At 38.2% G+C, this 20279-nt stretch overlaps 1 protein-coding gene across 1 annotated transcript in view; it reads right to left on the bottom strand.

Moving 5' to 3' along the window:
* The window catches only part of FRK (fyn related Src family tyrosine kinase), a 97714-nt gene extending 80780 nt beyond the window's left edge, over nt 1-16934 (bottom strand). Inside the window, exon 1 of the mRNA XM_043890477.1 lies at nt 15950-16934. Coding sequence (XP_043746412.1) covers nt 15950-16323 — 374 coding nt within the window. The 5' untranslated portion in view covers nt 16324-16934. The remainder of the gene's footprint in view (nt 1-15949) is intronic.
* Nucleotides 16935-20279: the final 3345 nt, after the last annotated feature.

Here is a 20279-nt window from a genome sequence, read left to right as displayed (position 1 = left end):
ATTGTCACCGAAATTTGGAGGAGTATCTTAAAAGTCATAGTGGATAATGACAACGGTAATTGCAAAAGCTCTATTTTAGGTCTTTCTTATGTTAGGAGGACAATATTAAAGAATAAGTCAGTGAACACCATATTGTGAGAAAGGTAAAGTCATGAACAATATAAAATTAATCACAATATCTACATTTGACCTTTTGGCCAGCATATCTGTTACTTTTAATTTTCCTGATTGATGCATGAAAATCACTCTTCTACTCATTTCTTTAAATGCTCAACAGAAACATAGAATCTACAAGACTCAGATAAACAAATCCAACAGCTGTTTGTCATTCCCTTACCTTATTTTAGTTTACTAACATATATGCCCAAACAATATATTATTTGGTTTTATTTGTAGACTTCAGAAAAGAGAATCATATTATATGCAATCTCTTAAAATTTTCTTTCCACTCAACATTATACTTTGAAAACATACCCATGTTGTTGCATGCCACTCAATTCATCATTTTCACTAATGTATAATATTTCATTGGATAAACAAACCACAGTTTACCCCTCTCTTATAATGGACATTTGGATTGATGCCAGTCTTTCACTATTAGAAATTGAATTGCTATCTACATTTCCTAGGAAAAGGTTAAATTTACCATGGAGAAGGGGGAGGGGAAGAACTCACAGATTATTTGTTAGTAACAGTCAAGGTCATGAGCTATCTAGTTAAATGGATGTTCATTATTCATCATTCTTTAAACCTTACCCTAAGTTTCACACATTCTTTTGTATTTATAAAATGTGTTTTTTAAATAGAACTTTTTAAAAGCCATTGGTAAACTGGAATATTTTATAATATTAAATTTTTCATAAAGTGGACCATGATGCTTTAAAAGTTATCAGTGGTTTCACTAAGCACCAAAACTATCATAAGAGAAAAATCATCTATTGAGATCCTTTGATGTCCATTAATTCTCATGTAACTATTTCACTTTCTACCGTTTTACCAGGACCTACAAAATCAATATCATGACTTTCCATTTTTCTTAACTACTGCTTATTAAAGTAAAGTTTTTGATAAGAGATAGTACAGAGTTCAGAGTGATTCAGCATCAAAACTAATATGTGCCTATAAACTATTGCATAACACAGATACAAGAAACTGAATCACTTTTGTACTCTTTTTTTTTTCTTTTTTTTTTTTCTTTTTTATTAGTTGGAGGCTAATTACTTCACAACATTTCAGTGGGTTTTGTCATACATTGATATGAATCAGCCATAGAGTTACACGCATTCCCTATCCCGATCCCCCCTCCCACCTCCCTCTCCACCTGATTCCTCTGGGTCTTCCCAGTGTACTCTTTTTATCTGAAATATTATTCTATTCTCTCTATGATAATACCCTGAAGTTAAACCAGGAGTATCCTATAACTATAGTATATAATAGAAGACAATCAGGGCTTACCTAACGGACTCCCTATTTGTCTTCTAAGAAAATGCAAAGAGGACTACCTAGTCTTTTTATTCAAAGGAGGACTACATATTGTTTTTTTATTCTGCAACAGGTGTATCTGAGTTCATTCTTTTTATTTTGTAAAATAGTACTACAACTACACCATAAAAAAGAAGGATTAAAAATGTAGATAAAGATATATAATAAAGTATGAAGTATTTTCAAAGAACTTTTAAAGTGACTAAGTATTTCCAAGTAAGTTTTGATCATCAAGCCTATTTAATATACAGATCTTCCTAGACTTAGGATGGAGGTTATGTCCCAATAAACTTATCATAAGTTGAAAATATTGTAAGTCAAAAATTCATTCATTATACTTAACCTTCTGAACATCATAGCTTAGCATAGCCTACATTTTATGTGCTATGCTTACACAACACTTACATCAGCCTACAGTTGAGCAAAACCATCTAAGGCTATTCTATAATATAGTGATGAATATCTCATGTAATTTATTGAATAATATACTGAAAGTGAAAAACAGGATGGGAGTATGGGTACAGGATGATTTTAAGAGTACGGATTGTTTAAAAACTCACCATCGCATGGCTGACTGGGAACCAAGGCTCACTGCCACAGTCCAATATCATGAGTGAGCATAGGACCCTGTAACACTAGCCCAGGAAAAGGTCAAAATTCAAAATTCAAATTATGATTTCTGCTGAATGCAGATTGGTTTCACACCATCATAAAGTTGAAAAATCGTAAGTCAAATCATTGAAAGTTAGGGACCATCTGTATTTTCCTATATGTTTCTTTTCCTTCACAGACAAACTTCTTTAAAAGTTATTTACATATTTGCTGCTTCTACTTTAAGACCTTGAACTACGCTTAGTCTTTCCACATGACCCTAAAACTTGAGACTATAGCACCCAAGAGAAAATTTTTTTATTTTTCCAACAATTTTGGGAAGCCCAAACTGCACTAAAGCTGAACCCTTTATTTATCCTCATTCTGCCTTAACTTCCAAATCCAAATACCTAACCCACCGAAGGATGTTGCAAAGCTACCAACTCTGATGCCCTAAAGAAGGTGACACTTTTGGAAAATCCCAACAAGACATAGTCCTTAAGACCCTGCATACTCTGCTCAGAGATGGAGGCAGCTAAGTTCCACTGCCTGTTTTGATTTTGTCTTTCCTCAGCTCTGATTCTCAGGATGGACCCAAGTCCAGTGAGTAGAGCCCTATCATACAAAACTATGGCTCAACCCAGCCTACACCTCCCAGTGCAGAGTCCCAGTCAGAGCATGAAGTTCCTTGTTATAACTCACCTACACTCTTCAGTGCATGATATCATCCATAATTACATGATAAAACTGCTTTTTAGTGTCACCAGTAATCTTCCAGTAAATCTAATGGTCTTTACCTCTTCCTCATTACTCTGACCTTTGTTAAGCATTTGACCCAAAACTTCCCTCTTGACACTCCATTTTGATAAGATGCCGTTTGTCTTTCTTCTTCTTTAATTCTTCACTGTTTTCTTCAGGAGCTCTTCTTCCCTACATTAGTTAGGTTTTGCTTTCTAATAGCTAGTCTTCCCTCCTTATCAGAGGGGGTTGGTTCCAGAATACCAATATCTGTGGATGCTCAAGTCCCCTATATTTATAAAATCATATATTATTTGCATACAATCTACACATATCCTTTAGAGATACTTTAAATCATCTCTGAATTGTTTATAATACCTAATACAACATAAATGCTATGTAACTGTTGCCAACATGTGACAATTCAAGTTTCATTTTTTGGAAATTTTTTTCCAAATATTTTCTATCATATTTAGTTGAATCAGTTCAGTTCAGTCGCTCAGTCGTGTCCAACTCTTTGCGATCCCAATACACAGATATAGAACCTACAGATATGAAGAGCTGACTATATTTGGTTAACTCAGGAATCTAAAAGTGAGCAATTTGGAGTGAGTTCAGCTGATCTTAGCTGGGCTTGATCATGAGTCTCCACTCAGCTTGTGAGTCACCTGGGACAAACAGGGCCTCTCTTCACATAATCTTCCATCTTCCAGGAGGTTGCTTGAGCTTTTTCATAGTAGTTGCAGAACTCCAAGGACAATAAAAAAGCAAGCCCCAACATGTAAGCCCTTTTCGATCTCTATTTTTGTCATGTTTATAATTGTTCCACTGGACAAAGCAAGTTTCTTGGCCAACTGAGAGTCTGTATGGGAGGAGATTACCCAAGAGTATGTAACAAGGAGGTGTGAACAACAGAGTTATTATTACAATCTACTCACCACGTCTACACACCTAAACTATGGGCATTTCTAAAGAGTTAATCTTTGACTCCTTCTCCTGTTTCTTAGCCTCTCACACTATAGTTCTGAAATCTACAATGCCCTGCAGTTCTCATATCCCTGTAACACCTATAACACCTCAGAGTGAATGCCTTCAAAAATCTATCTTTATAAGATAGACCTCTTTTTGCCCATATTTTTGTATTTTTGCATTTCTCCTGGACATTTCCACTGAGATGACTCAGTACTTCACATTCGACATTCTTAAAAGTGAACGTATTGTCTTTTTTTCTGTTTCAACCATGCCCCCAATAAAAAGAGGACTTTATGAAATGTATATTTCTCTTAATATTTCACGTGGTCTCAAAAAATATATTTTTAAATCCTCTCTTTTTCTTCTTCTACATCTAATTAGTTTTGCCTCTAGTATTTACCAGATATTTTGCATTTATTTTATCTTGCATTTATTTGAATCTGAGTTTCAGTTTTCTTGTCCTAAAAGCAGTGATAAGAAAACTTGCCTTGCAGGACTATTACAAAGATTAAATTAGCTCATGTATACAGTTTTGTGTGTTCAGCACATCAAAGATACTTAAAAATGTTAATTATTTCTCTTCCCCTAAGTCCTCTTGATTTTTCATTCATGAAATTGCTATATTCCTACTCTTCCTTTTTTAACAGTACCACAATTAGAAATTAAACCCTGATAAACTCATGCTGGAGACATTGGGTACAGCTTCTCTATCACCACCTAGCCACTCTCTTCTCCATTTTATTTCCACATCATCACTGTCTTTTCAAAGCATGACTATCCATCTGTTTCTTATCAAACAAAACCCAAACTCTTTAACCTGGCATACATGGTCTTTTCCAAAACCTTGTGCCAACCTCTTTCTTCAGATTTATTTCTCATAGCTCTCTCCATAAATACTTCAGTTAAATTACACAACTTCCCATTCCCTGGATATACTTTTACTTCCCTTCCCCCATGTTCAACAATTTGTACTGAATTGTCTCATGGATAAGCATTGAGTAAAATTAAATCAGACAATGCTTCTACTACAGGGAATTTGCAACTTCAGGACACAATAGAGAGTCTCACCTCCTGGGATTACAAATTGGCTGGAGCACAGACATTGTCTTAAACAGTTTTCCAGTCATGATGCAGGAAATGTAGGTATCCTGCCCTCTAAGACTTCACAGTCTCATATGAAAGACGGAAGTTATGCAACTAGCCATCATATGATAAAAGCAGAGACTCCAGAGGCAGGATGGAGGCAGGCAAATCTCAGTTTCATCATTTATCAGCTGTGTAGCTTTGAGCAATTTGCTTAAATTCTCTTAGCTTCAATTTCCTCATCTGTAAAGTGTATTGCTATTCACTCAGTCATGTCCGATTCTTTACGATGCCATGGACTATAGCTGGCCGGCCTCCTCTGTCCATGGAATTCTCCAGGCAGGAATACTGGAGTGGTTTGCCATTCCCTTCTCCAGGGGATCTTTCTGACCCAGGGCTCAAACTCAGGTCTCCTGCATTGCAGCAGATTCTTTACCTTCTGAGCCATCAGGGAAAGTAGCTACCTCAGCAGGTTGTAATATATAAGGTAATACAAGTGCAATTATTTTGTATTTTTTTGAATAGCATAATGATAAAGTCTCAATAAATACCAGTTATTTTTTATTATTCTGGAGGAGGGCACGGCAACCCACTTCGTTATTCTTGCCTGGAGAATCCCAAGGACAGAAAAGTGTGTGGGAACTATAGTCCATAGGGTCACAAAGAGTTGGACACAACTGAAGAGACCTAGCGTGCACATTATTTATTACTGTTCTACTAACAAGATATACAAAATTATGGGGAAAACAAACTATGAATTATTTTTATAAAGGTTAGAAAAAGGCTCTTGGAAAGGGGTCATGAGAGCAGAACCCTGAAAGAAAGGTGAGATTTTCCCCAAACCAGAATGTATCTCTTCTACCTCTGCACATATTCATCCATGTATTTGTTTCTTCAACATCCTTTAAAACACTATTTTTAAGTGCAAGCTATATGACAGACAGTTGTGCTACTCTATGACATTTATCAGCATCTGTCCTATGCTGGCTGAGAGAGAAAAGCAGCTCTGGCACCCAAGAGTTTGCCTGGCACTTCAGACTAGGCCTGGGAGTTCTCCTGTTGAACATAAACAACCTCACAGAACACCAACAGCACACAAGGCCACTCTGTGACCATGACGGATCAAGACAAAAACAAGATCAGCTCACTCTTAATCATATCTGAACACTCACCAAAAAAATGGACATTGTCCAAGCACAAAAATGACCAAGCATCCACCTATTTTGGTTAACATAAATGACTGCTATTTCTTTACCAACCATAACTTTAATCTTGATCTAGTCTTCCCTCTTTCTCAATAAGATTAATTAAGATACAAAACCATACAGTTACCCTGCTGCCTGACAGCAATCCATCCAGAGGAGTCTTGCTTCCTAAAATCTCCCCAAAGTCACTGCCCCAAATCCTCTCGTGTGTTCTAATACTCCTACTGAGATGCTCCACTGTTGTCCATGGGGTGCTGTCTCTTTCCTTGTAATGAATAATAAACTACTAAAGGTGTGTTCTTGGTAGTCTTTGTCTAATAGGCATTGACATACATTCTTGGTTTAATAGTCTTACCTCCAGAAACTGTAAAATTATCTGGAGAAAAAGCACTGTCTTATTCATTTTGTTATCTCCCATTGTTCAAAAAACAGTGCTTTTAACATGGTAAATATACACAAAAAGCGTATTGAATGGATACATGGATCTGGTAGACTCTATCTTCTTCAGTGACTAAAAATGCTGAAAAGATATGCAGAAAGTATCCTGAGTCCAACTTCACAGAAATAATACAGGCACCTCCAGAGACGACATTCTGGCAGCGACTTTGCAAGGAGCACAATTCTGGAGCTTGCAATAGTGTCCCTTATAGGAATCTTGGTATGTTGTAACTAATTTTCAGAAATGGCTAAAAGATATATGTGATACTGGGGTGACTTTAGTCTATCGAATTACTGGCCTTTCACTGGAACTATATAGGCTTCCCAGGTGACATTAGTGGTAAAGAATCCACCTTTCAGTGCAGGAGACACAGAGACTGGTTTCGATCCCTGGGTTGGGAAGATCCCCTGGAGATGGAAATGGCAATCCACTCCAGTATTCTTGCCTGAAGAATTCCATGGACAGAGGAGCCTGGTGGGCTATAGTCTACGGAGTCATAAAAAGTCCAACACGTCTAAACAAATGAGCACACATATAGGATTTTTCTGAATAATCCAAATCAACTGCCGTGTGTTATGCAACATTTGTGTTTGTGGAAAGATTTACTTTAAAGTAAGATTCTAAAAGCTCTTCATATTAGAAACCTAATATAAAGTTCAAGGGTTTCCCTAGTGGCTCAGTGGTTAAAAAAAAAAAAAAATCCGCCTGCCATGGAGGAGACCCAGGTTCCATCCCTGGGTCAGGAGGAGCCCCTGGAGAAGGGAATGACTACCCACTCCAGTATTCTTGCCTGGAAAATTCCATGGACGGAGGATCCTGGCAGTCTACAGTCTATGAGTCGCAGAGTCAGATATAACTGAGTAACTAACACTTTCACTTTTCATAAAGTTCAAAAGTTCTCAGCAATAATATTTCTTGAATTGTATTTTCACTTTACCCTTAAGAAGGCACAAAAGTAATGGATAAAAACTCTAATTGAGAAATTTATTCTGAATTTAAAGGCTGTATAAAATAATGTCATATGAGTAAAAAAGAAAACATAAAAAAAATTAAAGGCTAACACTAAAATTAGTTCAGTTTTTAAATAAAAAAAATATATAACTGAAAAACTTTGTGGGAAAAAAAATGACATGACAAAGGTATTACACAAGGGTAGTTTATTATAGTATCTGAAATTAGCCCAATGAGCAATAAGTTGGGTAATACAGATCACATGTTCTACATTTGCATCTATGCATTTTAGAAAAATTCTTCTGTTATGTTCATCTTCAAAGAAACATTCACATAGACTAACTGCTAAAGTTGCAGTCTTCAGGAAAAGAGCCTTAGGAGGTCTGAAATATTATTGAAGCTGAAATTAATCTGCACAACTACCTTCCCCAGAAAGTCCTTCCAGTGCTATGATGTGCTAAGAACTGAGAATGAGAGAATGCTGCAGAGAAATTAACAGCTAATTGGTAAGAAAGCTGGTAAAAAAACATGTAATTATTTTGTTTGGTAATGTTTTAGAAGGTAATAGTGACAATCCTAATATTCAGTAAAAAAAAAAAAAGTCAAACTTTCAGCATGCACAAACTGAAAAATATTTCATACACATAATAATTTGAGGTTGTATATGTTCAGCATAAAAACTGAAATTATAACTCTGGTCCCACAACATTAATTTTGTAAATTGGGTTTTGGTTTTCCATCCATTAAAAGCTCAGGCCAGTGATTCCTTTACTTTAAATTAACCACAATATAGTTTAGGTATGTGTATATGCTATTTTTAGATATCACTTCAGTGAAATTCACAATCAGTTCCTGGCTTGGTATTCATTCTACATTACATAGAATATTCAAATCAGTCTATAACCCCCTAAATATTTTTCCCTTAGGGACCGAATGAAGCCACTAATTTCTAGGAGCCTGGAAATTATGCTATTATGACTATAACCAGAAATTGAGGCATGGACAATTCATTGAGAAAAAAATGCAAAATGGTCTATCCCTCAAATGAGGAAACTCAGTAGATTTTCTTGGTAGGTTAAAAAAAAGGAACTCAGGCAGAAAAAGTCGAAGAGGTGGTTCTTATTTCCATAAGACAGCTGCTTCTTATTTCAATAGAAGACCTGAGATTTACAGATAAGCAATCACCATTTAATTATTCATTTACTCAACCAACATTTATGAGTGTTTATTATGCACAGGCACTACACAAAGTTTCAGAGCCCAAGGCAATAGCTCATCTCCCCACCTCCCACAAACAGAGCTTAGAGTCTTAGAGAAAAGAATGAGAATAATGAAAGCTGATACTAAAGGCTCTGAGCAGGAAGACCTGATGTCTTCTAGAAAGTCAGGAAAGCCTTCAGGGAGAGAGGAACAAACAAGGTAAGACCTGAGGGATGAATGAGAATTGGTCAGGGCAAAAAAAGAGGGAGAGTTTGCAAGCGCAATAACCCACTCCTGGGGTGTCCCAGGTGGCGCAGGGGTAAAGAAGGCAGAAGATGCAAAAGACACAGGTTCAATCCATAGGTCGGGAAGATTCCCTGCAGAAGGAAATGGCAACCCACTCCAGTACTCTTGGCTGGAAAATCCCATGGACAGAGGAGCCTGACAGGCCACAGTCCATGGGGTCACAAAGAGTCGGACACGACTGAGCGACTGAGCAGGCACACACAGGAAGCTAAAGACCCCAGGGAAAAGGGTGTATGGAAGAAAGATGGAAAAATGCTCAACATGTGAATGCTGCTATAGGGAAAGAATATTGTGAGTTGAGGCTGGAGTGGGGTGTGCAAAGTGTTATCCATTTGAAAGTGTAGTCACTCAGTTGTGTCCGACTCTTTGCAACCCCGTGGGCTGTAGCCCACCAGGCTCCTCTGTCCATGGGATTCTCCAGGCAAGAATACTGGAGTGGGTTGCCATTTCCTTATCCATTTAGGCAGAGGTAAAGAAAGAGCTGACCAGCTAAATAACAGATAACATTTCTTAAGCCCTGACTATGTGTCAGGTTCTCTATGGTGCGTGCTTTCTGCACAACCACCTAATTAATTTATGTCACATGTTGATCCAATGAGATAGGGGTCATTTTTATTCCTATTTACTGCAAGTCACTCAAAGTCATGACAGAGCCAGATTCAAATTCAGATCTTTGGGACCCATAGCCTGGTTTTTAAGCACACCACAGGCCAGATCAAAAAGGGCAACCAGCATTATACCTCAATCAAAATTCTATACCATTAACATTTGGACCAAATTAAAATATCCAACAGAAGAACTAAAAAATGTCTCTGATTTTTATTTACTGTATAGATTCTCACTGTGGTATAGGCAGTTGCGAAATACAAAGTTTTCTGAGCTGAAAATCAGACACTTAATTGAGGCAAAGTCTTGTTTGTTTCTCTTTGGGAAGCCTCAGGACCTAGTCCATAGGACACAGTGGTTGCTTAATAGTCCTACTTTACTATATAGAAGGTTGTGTCTACTTTTATGTCAGTTTTGTGAAATACTTGAAAAAGTAATACTAGGATCTATCTACAGAGACAAACCAAACCTTTAAATAAATTCGCTTGAACAAAATCAAACCAATTTGAAAAAAAAACCAAACCAATAGAATCTTTCCTCTTTTCTCAAAGAATGAATTCAATCAAGCTGGAATTTAAGTTCTAATCTTTAGGACTGAAGCACAGTAGTTTATGAGTTATTAATATTCCATGTACATATGATGTTTTCCCTCACTAAAAATTTGTTGAAAATCTGAAAAGGAAAAAATAACCCATACTTTTATTAAGAGCGAGTGGTTCTGAATGGCATGTTGCAGCTGAAACTTCCAAATAAAGTTTACCAATTAAATGACTGACTTCTGACTTATTTTAATAATTCCATACTATGGTACTTCATTGCTTCTCAAAGGAATAATATTTTGAGATGCATGTAATCAAGTTTTACTGCTATTAATCAACTATTTTAAACTGTTATTAATTACACTTATACTTTTACTCTGATTTTAATGAAATTCTGCTGATTTCTCTTTTCCTCATTTCTGTAATTTTGCCATTGTTCTTATAAAATGTATTTAATGTAGCAGTTAATTATCATTTTTCTTAAAAATGATGAAAAAATACATATAATGCATTAAATAATGGACATAAACACAGTTATATAAACATAAATGTAGTACAATTATATTAATATGAAAAACCATGTAACACTATACCTGAAATGTAATTTTTTTTCCGTTTATTTTTATTAGTTGGAGGCTAATTACTTTACAATATTGTAGTGGTTTTTGCCATACATTGACATGAGTCAGCCATGGATTTACATGTGTTCCCCATCCTGAACCCCCCTCCCCATTTTTTTAATAAATCTTAAAAGTACTTATTTTACTTCTTTTATTTAAATTTTATTCATTTATTTCTGGCTTTGCTGGGTCTTAATTTTTACAAAGTATTTGAGCAATAAATTTATCACACTGTTATTTTATATTAAAGGATAAAGAAATAAGATTACATCATAATTTTATAAGAAATGCAGTCATTTAATTACAGAGTTTTCCAGTTAATCTCAGCATAGAAGTATGCTTTTATTGATTTAAATTGTTTGTCTGAAAATTCTTATCTTGGGATTATCCAAAACATTTAATTTGATAAATAGCCACATGTATTCTTATAATGCATTTTACTTTTATATAAAAATAAACATAGTTTTTTAAACTATAGATCTAAGAATACTTTGTCTTCAAGGAGAGAAATTGAAAATATGTTATTTTCCAATTCTACCTATATGCATTTAGTCTTCCCTGAAAACTAGAACAAAGAAAAAGAAAGAAATGGTGTGGATTAAGAATATTTATGTGACTGCTTACCCATCGGTGATTTTCTAATGATTTCAACTACTCAAAGTAGATATGCTAGATTGATTTGTGAATATCCTGATGCCTTTTTATTTATTGATTGATTGATTGATGGTAAATAATTTTTAAAACACATTGTTCCTCTCTCTTTAAGATTCAAATGCAGGCTTCATATCCTAGCAGAGAAAGACATCTACTGACATCTAAGCTGAAAACAACTAGGAACATTGTGTACAACTTATATTGGATAATTATTATTAAATTCAACAGTACTCAAATAACCAAGTGGTAAAGTTGCAATTGTATTTTTAGATAGTGGTGTAAGAGAATTCTCTTTCTGAGCATATACTAGTTTATTTCCCCATGCTACTTTCTTCAAGCCAGACAGTAGCAATGACTTTACGTTAGATAAAATCTTGACAGAATTTTAGTCTGACACATTAAAGAGGAGCATGATTAGAAAAATATTCCTTAAACAAATAGAAATTCTATTATCTTAAAACTTCATAAAATTCTAACACTTTTATCTGACAAGCATAAACTAACAATAAATTTACAAGTTACAAATATTTCTTCTTGTGCTCTTTTTCAAGGCCATCTACATCATGGTGAATAGGAGAGGAATTGTAAACAATATACCTTTTGTTGTTATTGTTTAGTCCTTAAGTCGATGTCCAACTCTTTTGCAACCACATGGACTGTAGCCCACCAGGCACCTCTGCCCATGGGGTTTCCCAGGCAAGAATACTGGTGTAGGTTGCCATTTCCTTCTCCAGGGAATCTTTCCAACCCAGGAATTGAACCCATCTCCTGCATTGCAGGAAGATTCTTTACCACTGAGCCATGAAGGAAGCCCAATCTACCTTTACATGGCAATAAGAGTAGGAAAATCTTTTCACAAAGTACTTGTGAGTCCAGTCCAGTTTAACATCAAAGGTGGGAACCTCCAAAAGCACAGAAACAATTATGGAAGCAACTTTTAAACCCTTCATAGATGAATGATGCTTTGTGGAAATTATACAGTTACTGATCTTTTTGCTTTTCATCAATCTATTTCATCACTTGAATTTTTTTCGCAATAGAATTTAAAGCCATTGTTCTTGGCTCCAAGATTCATAGGTAATTTCCATAACATTCTTTTCTGGGAGAACTTAACCTATATCTCCAAGAACATCGAATTTTAAAAGGGTGCAGTGAGTTCCGAGTAATCAGAGCCTAAGAGTAAGATTTTTGAGGGATTCCATGTTGAAGATGTGGAAGAAAAACACTCATCTATGAAAGGATCTAGGAATTAAAATTGAAGATAAAACAGTGATTCTTCCTAGAAACAAAATAAATCATTAAGAATGAACTTATTATATCATCTAATGTAAAGTATTCAGAAAAGGTAAAGCATTTCTAGGTGGAATTGAGTAATCAATTATTATATTAGTTTGTCTTTTAATAATAGTCTAGTTCTTTTTCTAACATCTTTATTTCCTAACATTAAAAGAAACAAAGGAACAAACCAACACTGAAACTTAACTGACATGCCCTGCTACTAATTACTCCAAAAGTATTTCCACTGTTTTCTTATTAATGCAAGTCAAGGATAAAGACATTAACAATAGATACTAAAATGCATTGCACTAAACTAGTCTAATAAGGAACTGGATGATGACTTTCATTGATTTCCCACTGCCACTCATCCCACACATGTGAAGATAATAATCTTTACTTAATACTATATACTGAGCTCCTTGTAAAATAAACATTAACTTTCATAGAATTCATAAGGAAAAAGAGGAAGTTTATTTATTCATAAGTAATAGAAATTTAAAAACTCACATAAGAAAGTTATTAAAAGAAGCTTCTTTTAAAAAAAAAATAATTCCCCGGGTATTAAGGCACTGTGGATCACTTGGATACTTTCACTTAGAAGACTAAGTTAAAATTGCTTCTACTTGAAATGGGGTGAAATTCTAGAGGCTACAGCCACCTGCAAAAAAAGCACTGAAGCAATTTAGCCGTTTGGTTGCAAGAACCTCATTAGCAACCTGGGTTCACAGGGAAAAGTCATGGTGTACACTTGAAAGGAAACAAGTGGCTCATGCTTACCAGGAGGCCTGAGAGCAGTATGTGAGCATCAAACATTTTTTATTTTTAATTATTTTCTAACTGGAGTATAATCGCATTGCAATGTTGTGTTAGTTTCTGCTATATGGCAATGTGAATCAGCTATATGCGTACACATGTCTCCTCCCTCTCCGGCCTCCCTCCCACACACCCACTCTCATCCCACCCCTCTAGGTCATCACAGAGCACCAAGCTGAACTCCCTGCCTACACAGCAGCTGCCCGCTAGCTTTCTACTTTACACGGGGTAGGGTATATATGTCAATGTTACTCTCTCAGTTTGCCCCACCCTCTTTCTGCCCCTGTGTCCACAGCTTCATTCTCTACATCTGCGTCTCTATTCTTGGGCATCACCTTTTTATGCCGGTGGATGTGAAGATCCCAAGAAAAACCTACCACAAAGATACAGGATGGTAGTGACACATGGGAACACTGCTGAGAACTAATTCCAAGAGGAAAGGTCAGGAGTTATGTACAGAGGGAAAAAAGTATTCTTGGCCACAGACAACCCCTGAGAATCAAAAAATAGCCACGATAATGTAACTGTCTTACTTTGTTAGGCAAAATGAATCTAAAGAAGTAAGGGTGCTGTGTTTGATCCTGTTACCCAAAACATTATTGCTTTTGAAACGCTTATTTCAATTCACTTGCTGTCTTCAGCATTTATTGTTCTGTCAAGTATGAATGTAGTTGAACCACTACATTTGAAACAAAAGAGGTCATGACGTCCCTATATAACAGAGAAATCTAGAGGTCTAGGAGACCCCAGAGAACTTACAGATTAGGAAACGGAGTCCTAAGCAGTTAAATGAATTGAATATATTCAACACTAGTATATTATGAGTTCAAAGCACTAGCATTAATATTATGTTACACTGAATATAAAACATATATAATACCATATCTTACATGGAAATCATGTAGTAGAAAAAATCATATTATAAATGCATATAACTAAGCATTCAATGAATAAAGACATTTCATATAGATTATCACAGAAATAAATGTTCATATAGGTGATTTTCTTATCTGAGAACAGATCAATTCCATTTGTCAGAAGTCTAGATTTCAATTCATTTCTATTTAGGTTTAAAATAAGGTGCTTCTTAACATTCATAGACCCCTGATGTTGGAAAAAAATCTCAAAGTCCCCTAACTCTCTTCTGTATTTGAATTTGAGTTTGGAAAGCAGCAACAATGCACCATAGCTCTTCCTACAATATTTTTCCCCAGGCCAGTAAAAAATGCTGCAGTTCATGTCAAAAGAGAAAACACATAAGAAAATAAGTGAGTCCCCAGAGATTCCTCTACAAAGAATCCACTCTATAAAATGAGTCCTGAGAAACATTCCCAGTCTTGGGTTTCATTGGAACGAGGTGGAAACAGTTTCGGCAAGTAACAGTCAGAGCCTGCTTCTCAACTCACCACACCCCAAGTATCCGTTGTCAAGACCTTGCTCTATCTATTTTCTATTCAAACCAGCACTAGCATAACCTTGCCCTCCCCCCAACTCCCCATGCCACTGCTCCACCTGCCACTTGCATGGATGGACGGATAGGTGCACAGATGGATGGATAAGTGCCTAAGTACATAAAATTTTCTTCCTTGGTTCCACTATAAGTCATAGGATTTATTCAAATATCAGGGTAAAGACTATCCCCTTCTCTGGAGAAATACCGTCATTATTTTCCTTTTTAAAACCTCTTGAACATCTGTAGCTGGCTAATTTCTAATTATAATAAAAACCAAATGGGATTCAAAGAAGAATATCCAGTCATGATTTTACTAGGAAAAAGTGACATCTTCTAAATGTGACCTTCTATTAATTCGTTAGTTAGGCTTTGTGTGTCTATCAGGACTGGAGCTGATGCTTCAAAAGTTTAGAAAAAGAGAGAGCTGGACTTTAGGTTTGCAAGTGTGGTTTAAGGAAGACCTGTGATACACCTGCTAAAGAAACACAGTTCTATGTTAATGTGTGGCATGACTTCTTTTGTGCTCACTCAGTCGTATCCGACTCTTTTGTGACCCCATGAGCCTGCTAGGCTCCTCTGTCCATGGGGTTTTCCAGGCAAGAATACTGAAGTGGGTTGCCATCCTCTTCTCCAGGGGATCTTCCCCAACCAGGGTTCAAACCCGGGTCTCCTGCATTGTTGCAGGCATATTCTTTATCATCTGAGCCATCAGGGAAGCCCGGACTGCTTTTACAGCCAAAGAAAAGAGAGAGTATTAAATACACCATTTGTTTACGTTGATGAAAATGTACCTAGGACAGGTGGAGTATACCACTGTAACGGAAGTCACTTCAACAATTACCTTCCAGTTTCACTCTCCCCTCTCAGGGGAGCTGTGTTTCAATTAGAAGGATTTTTCCAGTACTTCCTCATAACTTTCTAAGTAGCTCTTTGAAAATTAATGGGTTTGCAGCTAGGTAAGAAAGAAAAACCCATTACCCGCCCTCAGAGAGTTGAGAAATAGCGTGTGTTGTACTCACGGCTCTGCCTGGAGGCTCCTGTCTTCAGCCACATAGTTAGAAGGAATGTAGCCCTGCAGCTGCTGGCCGGAGCTGTCGGCCCGTTTCTCCAAGTGCCTGGCCAGCCACCAGCCCTCGTGGGACTTGTCCAGGACTTGGAGCTTGTCACCCGTGTGGAAGCTCAGGTCCTCAGCCGTCCGAGCCTGGTAATCAAATAGAGCCACAAAGAACTGGCCCTGGCTTCTCTCCGGCTCTGGAGCCAGCGGCCGGGGAGGCTCAGGAGGGCTGTCAGCCCATGGGTTCTGAATCACCCCGGGCTTGTCCGCCTCCTCGGACGACCAGCAGTGGGGACAACGATCCAGGCAGGGCCGGAGCCTCAGGCAGAGGTTACCCATGGCGGCCCCGGGAAGAGTGGGGGAGAGGGGCTTCTCCCTCTCCCCTCGCTCTGTGCAGATCCACTTTCTCTTCCTCCACCCGGAAACTTTGCAAACAGCACCAATCCTGCCGGCTCTGGGAGAGTGTAGAAAGCCCCGTTCACAGCTTCGGGCCAACCTGCTCGCAGAGACTCACCGGCTCCCTTTCTGTGGCCCCAGGGCAAAACCAGGGAGAAAGTGGGCGGCTGATCGGTGGGAAGGTTTCTCAGGATTCCCACCACAAAAAGAAATTTGAGAACGCCTTATTTAAACAAATGCCTGAGAAGAGAAAAGAGGCATCTTGGTTCTTGGCCCAGGAAAAAGTTACCAAGAGAAACAGGTGAACTCCAAGCAAGTCTGTCTCCACGCCTTGCCTTTGCCAGCAGCTCTCTCCCAGCCTCAAGTCCGTCTCAGAGGTTTGACCAGTCCTGACCCTCACTGCTCTTTCTTTTCTGCTAATGACTAACCAGCCAGCCCAGGCTATTGCCTTTAACATCCTGAGCGATGAACAGACTGTAATAATTTCTTCTTACTTCCTGATTCCTTTGTGCCTGTGACCTTAATGGGATTCTGGTTGCCTCTACCTCTCCCTTCTCCCACACCCAAGGGAGACCAGCGCCCTCACCAGGGAGCCAATTCTTGAAGCAGCTGCCAAAATCCTTACTCCTGGACAGACAAGCTAGCCCAGGGACTGTTTTGTCCTGCTGAGCTACCAGAAAAGAAAATAAAGGCAGAGATTGGCCCTTTCATAAAGATGAGTAGGATTGTTTTGCCACCACTAAGGGAAATAGAAAGAAAAATTAAAGTGTTTGGGTATTTGCTACTAGACAAAAGGGCAATTGGGAAAGTCATTGAGTCCCTACCTTTTTTTTTTTTTATCACTGTGAATAGATTTTAATAGCATCAAAATAAGTTCACAGTCTGGAAAAATACAAGAGCAGATGACTAAAATGCTGAGAACCCAAAATACTACATTTTCCCACAGAGATAATTTCCCATCCTTCGTGTACTATTTATGAAACACGGGGGCACACACACACACACACAGACTAGGTGACCAGTGGAGAGAAAGAGTACAAGGGTTGCATACGAACTGGTGTGGAGGCTCTTTCTGTTCAACTTTGACCTCTAAGCCTGCACTAGTTCTTGCTAACTTCATTGGCAGGAACTCAGACACTAAGGAAGCCAACATCTTGGACAGAGATCCCAATAGGCAGTGAGTTTTGTTCTACTTCCCCTAGTTCAAGACAGCTGTCTCACAGGTAGGTGCCCTGGATCCCAAGAAACCTAGGCAAAGAGTTTAGACAGATCAACACAAGGCCATTTTCACTAGCAGAGAACTCTGCCAACTTGTTTAGGCTGTGTCACTTATTTTTGTATAAGGCATTTATTTTAAAGTTTCTCTCTTAAAAACAATTTCTCTGAATGTTACTGGATCCCTGAACCCCATCCAAACTCAGAATTTCTGTTTTTTGTCAATCAGCAAAGCATTTTTAGTAATCAGAATAACTCAACTCAAGGAAAAGAGGAAAAAAGAAGAAGAAGAAAAGAAAGAAAAGAACTGTGGCCTTAGTCTCCCTTCCTATTTCCTTATACTGAAACCGGGCATTCATGATGGACAGATCATTTGGTTAAAACAAGATCTCATGTCATACTTCCAGATTTCTCCAATTGTCTCCAGAGTCAGATTGTATGTGTGTTTGTGTCTTAGTCGTTCAATTGTGTCCGACTCTTTGCAACCACATGGACTGTAGCCCATCAGGCTGGCTGTCCACGGAATTTTCCAGGCAAGAATACTGGAGTGGATTGCCATTTCCCACTCCAGAGGATCTCCCTGACCTAGGGATCGAACCTGTGTCTCCTGCGTTGGCAGGTAGGTCCTTTACCACTGGGCCACCAGGGAAGCCTTCAGAGTCAGAGCAGAAGTTCTAACTTGGCAGAAAGAGAAAAGCCAAAAGCCGAGCCGGGTTTGACTGCCTTTTTATTTGTGATATGAGACCAAAAATATAATTCCAATATAAAATAGAAGAGAAAATAAAGAGTATATAATATTAAGAAGCCACAATAAAATTTTGTTCCAAACACAATGTAAATTGTAAAAAGTATAGAATTCTATTAATGCTTCTAAACAGAGGCATAGATGTTAAAGTCTTTCTAGAGATAGCTATGTGATCTAGAATATCTAGAATATGAAACATATGATCTAGAATATGAAATAAGATTTGGAAGCAACTAGAGAGCTATATGGGCTTCCCAGGTGGTCCTAGGGGTAAAGAACCTGGCTGTCAATGCAGGAGATGTAAGAGAAGCGGGTTCCCAGGAGTCAGGAAGATACCCTGGAGAAGGGCATGGCAACCCACCCCAGTGTTCTTCCTGGAGAATCCCATGGGCAGAAGAGCCTGGCACGCTACAGTCCACAGGGTCACAAAGAGTCAGACACAACTGAAGTGACTTAGGACGTAAGCATAGAAAGATTTATTCAAAACCGATTTCTAAGTGGAGTTTAAGACTTCAGAAATTTGAAGGTTCTAAATTGAAATATGCCTTCATTATGATTTTGACAAGGCATTCCAGAAAGAGACAGAGTGGCAGACCTGCACAGCACAGCCACTGACCCAGTGAACGAAACTGAAAAAGGAACTGGCCATCCAAAGATGTCAGGCGAGCAATGGCCTGAGAAACTTGAAGTAATGGGTAGAAAGAGAAAGAGCTTCCTTGTGTAGATAGTATCGGAATTCGACAGTCACCTGAGCCTGAAACCTTGCAGTCATCTTTTACTCTTTCCTTGGTTTCTTTGAGCTAATCAGTCACTAAATTCTACTTGTCCATCTTTTCATTTACTCTACATTTTTAATCCCTTCTGAATGACATTTGGGTATTGGATAAAACAAATATTCTTCCCTAGATTATTGCAGAGGCCTCTAACAAATCTCCTTTCCTCCAGCTTTTCTCATCTTCCACACCACTCTCAGAACAGTTATTGTCGTAGTAACAATGCCAGAGGGGATATGAGTACTAGTAAAAGTAGCTATCAGTTTTGAGGGCTTTCTCAGGGCCAGGCACTGTGCTAAGAATATTACACGTGGTGATTTATTTAACTATCAGGAAAAAAAAACCTACGAGGAAGGTAGTTTTTGCTGTTGTTGTTTTTTCTTTTCTTTTTTTAATGAAGAAGAAACTGAAGCAGAGAGGTTAAGTTACTTGCCCAAGGTCACACAGTTCCCAAGTAGCTGAACCACAAGTAACACCCTGGTCTCAATCTGACTCCAGCCCTGAAATGTTAACTCCTTTGTTTCAATGACTCTTTGCCTGCATGCTTTGTCGCTAAGTCGGGTTGGACTCTGTGACCCCATGGACTGTAGCCCGCCAGATTCCTCTGCCCATGGAATTTTCCAGGCAAGAATACTGGAGTGGGTTCCCTATTCCTCCTCCAGGGAATCTTCCTGACCCAGGGACTGAACACACATCTCCTGCGTTTCTGGGTCTCCTGCACTGGCAGGCAAATTCTTTACCACTGAGCCACCCAGGAAGCCCCTTCAGTGACTTTTTAAAAGGCTAATATTCTTTGTAAAATCCTTTGTAAAATTCTATTCCAAAGCATGTTTGGAATAGAATCTAATGTCTTTAGCAGGACGCACAAGCTTCTGGCAGTTTCTTGGACCTCACGGCCCCTTGCTCCTGCACAGGCACACTGTGATCAGTTCACAAGCCACCAGCGGCCCCGAGGCCCAGGCTCCTCTTTCCTGGTGCATCTTTGCTCCCTCTTCCACCTGCTTCCCTGGTGATTTTTCCAGGCCGGTTAAAGTAGCATCTTCTCTGCCATAATGAACTAGAGGACCCTACTCTCTGTGCCCTTAAAACCTGGCACACACACTTCCACTTGATCCCCTATTAAATTCCACTTGATTTCCTTACTTGTTTGCATTCCCCAAGGGAAT

This window comes from Cervus elaphus, chromosome 28 (assembly GCF_910594005.1).
Source record: "Cervus elaphus chromosome 28, mCerEla1.1, whole genome shotgun sequence".
In the NCBI taxonomy this organism is placed as follows: Eukaryota; Metazoa; Chordata; class Mammalia; order Artiodactyla; family Cervidae; genus Cervus; species Cervus elaphus.
This window is presented reverse-complemented; position numbering and strand designations above follow the sequence as displayed.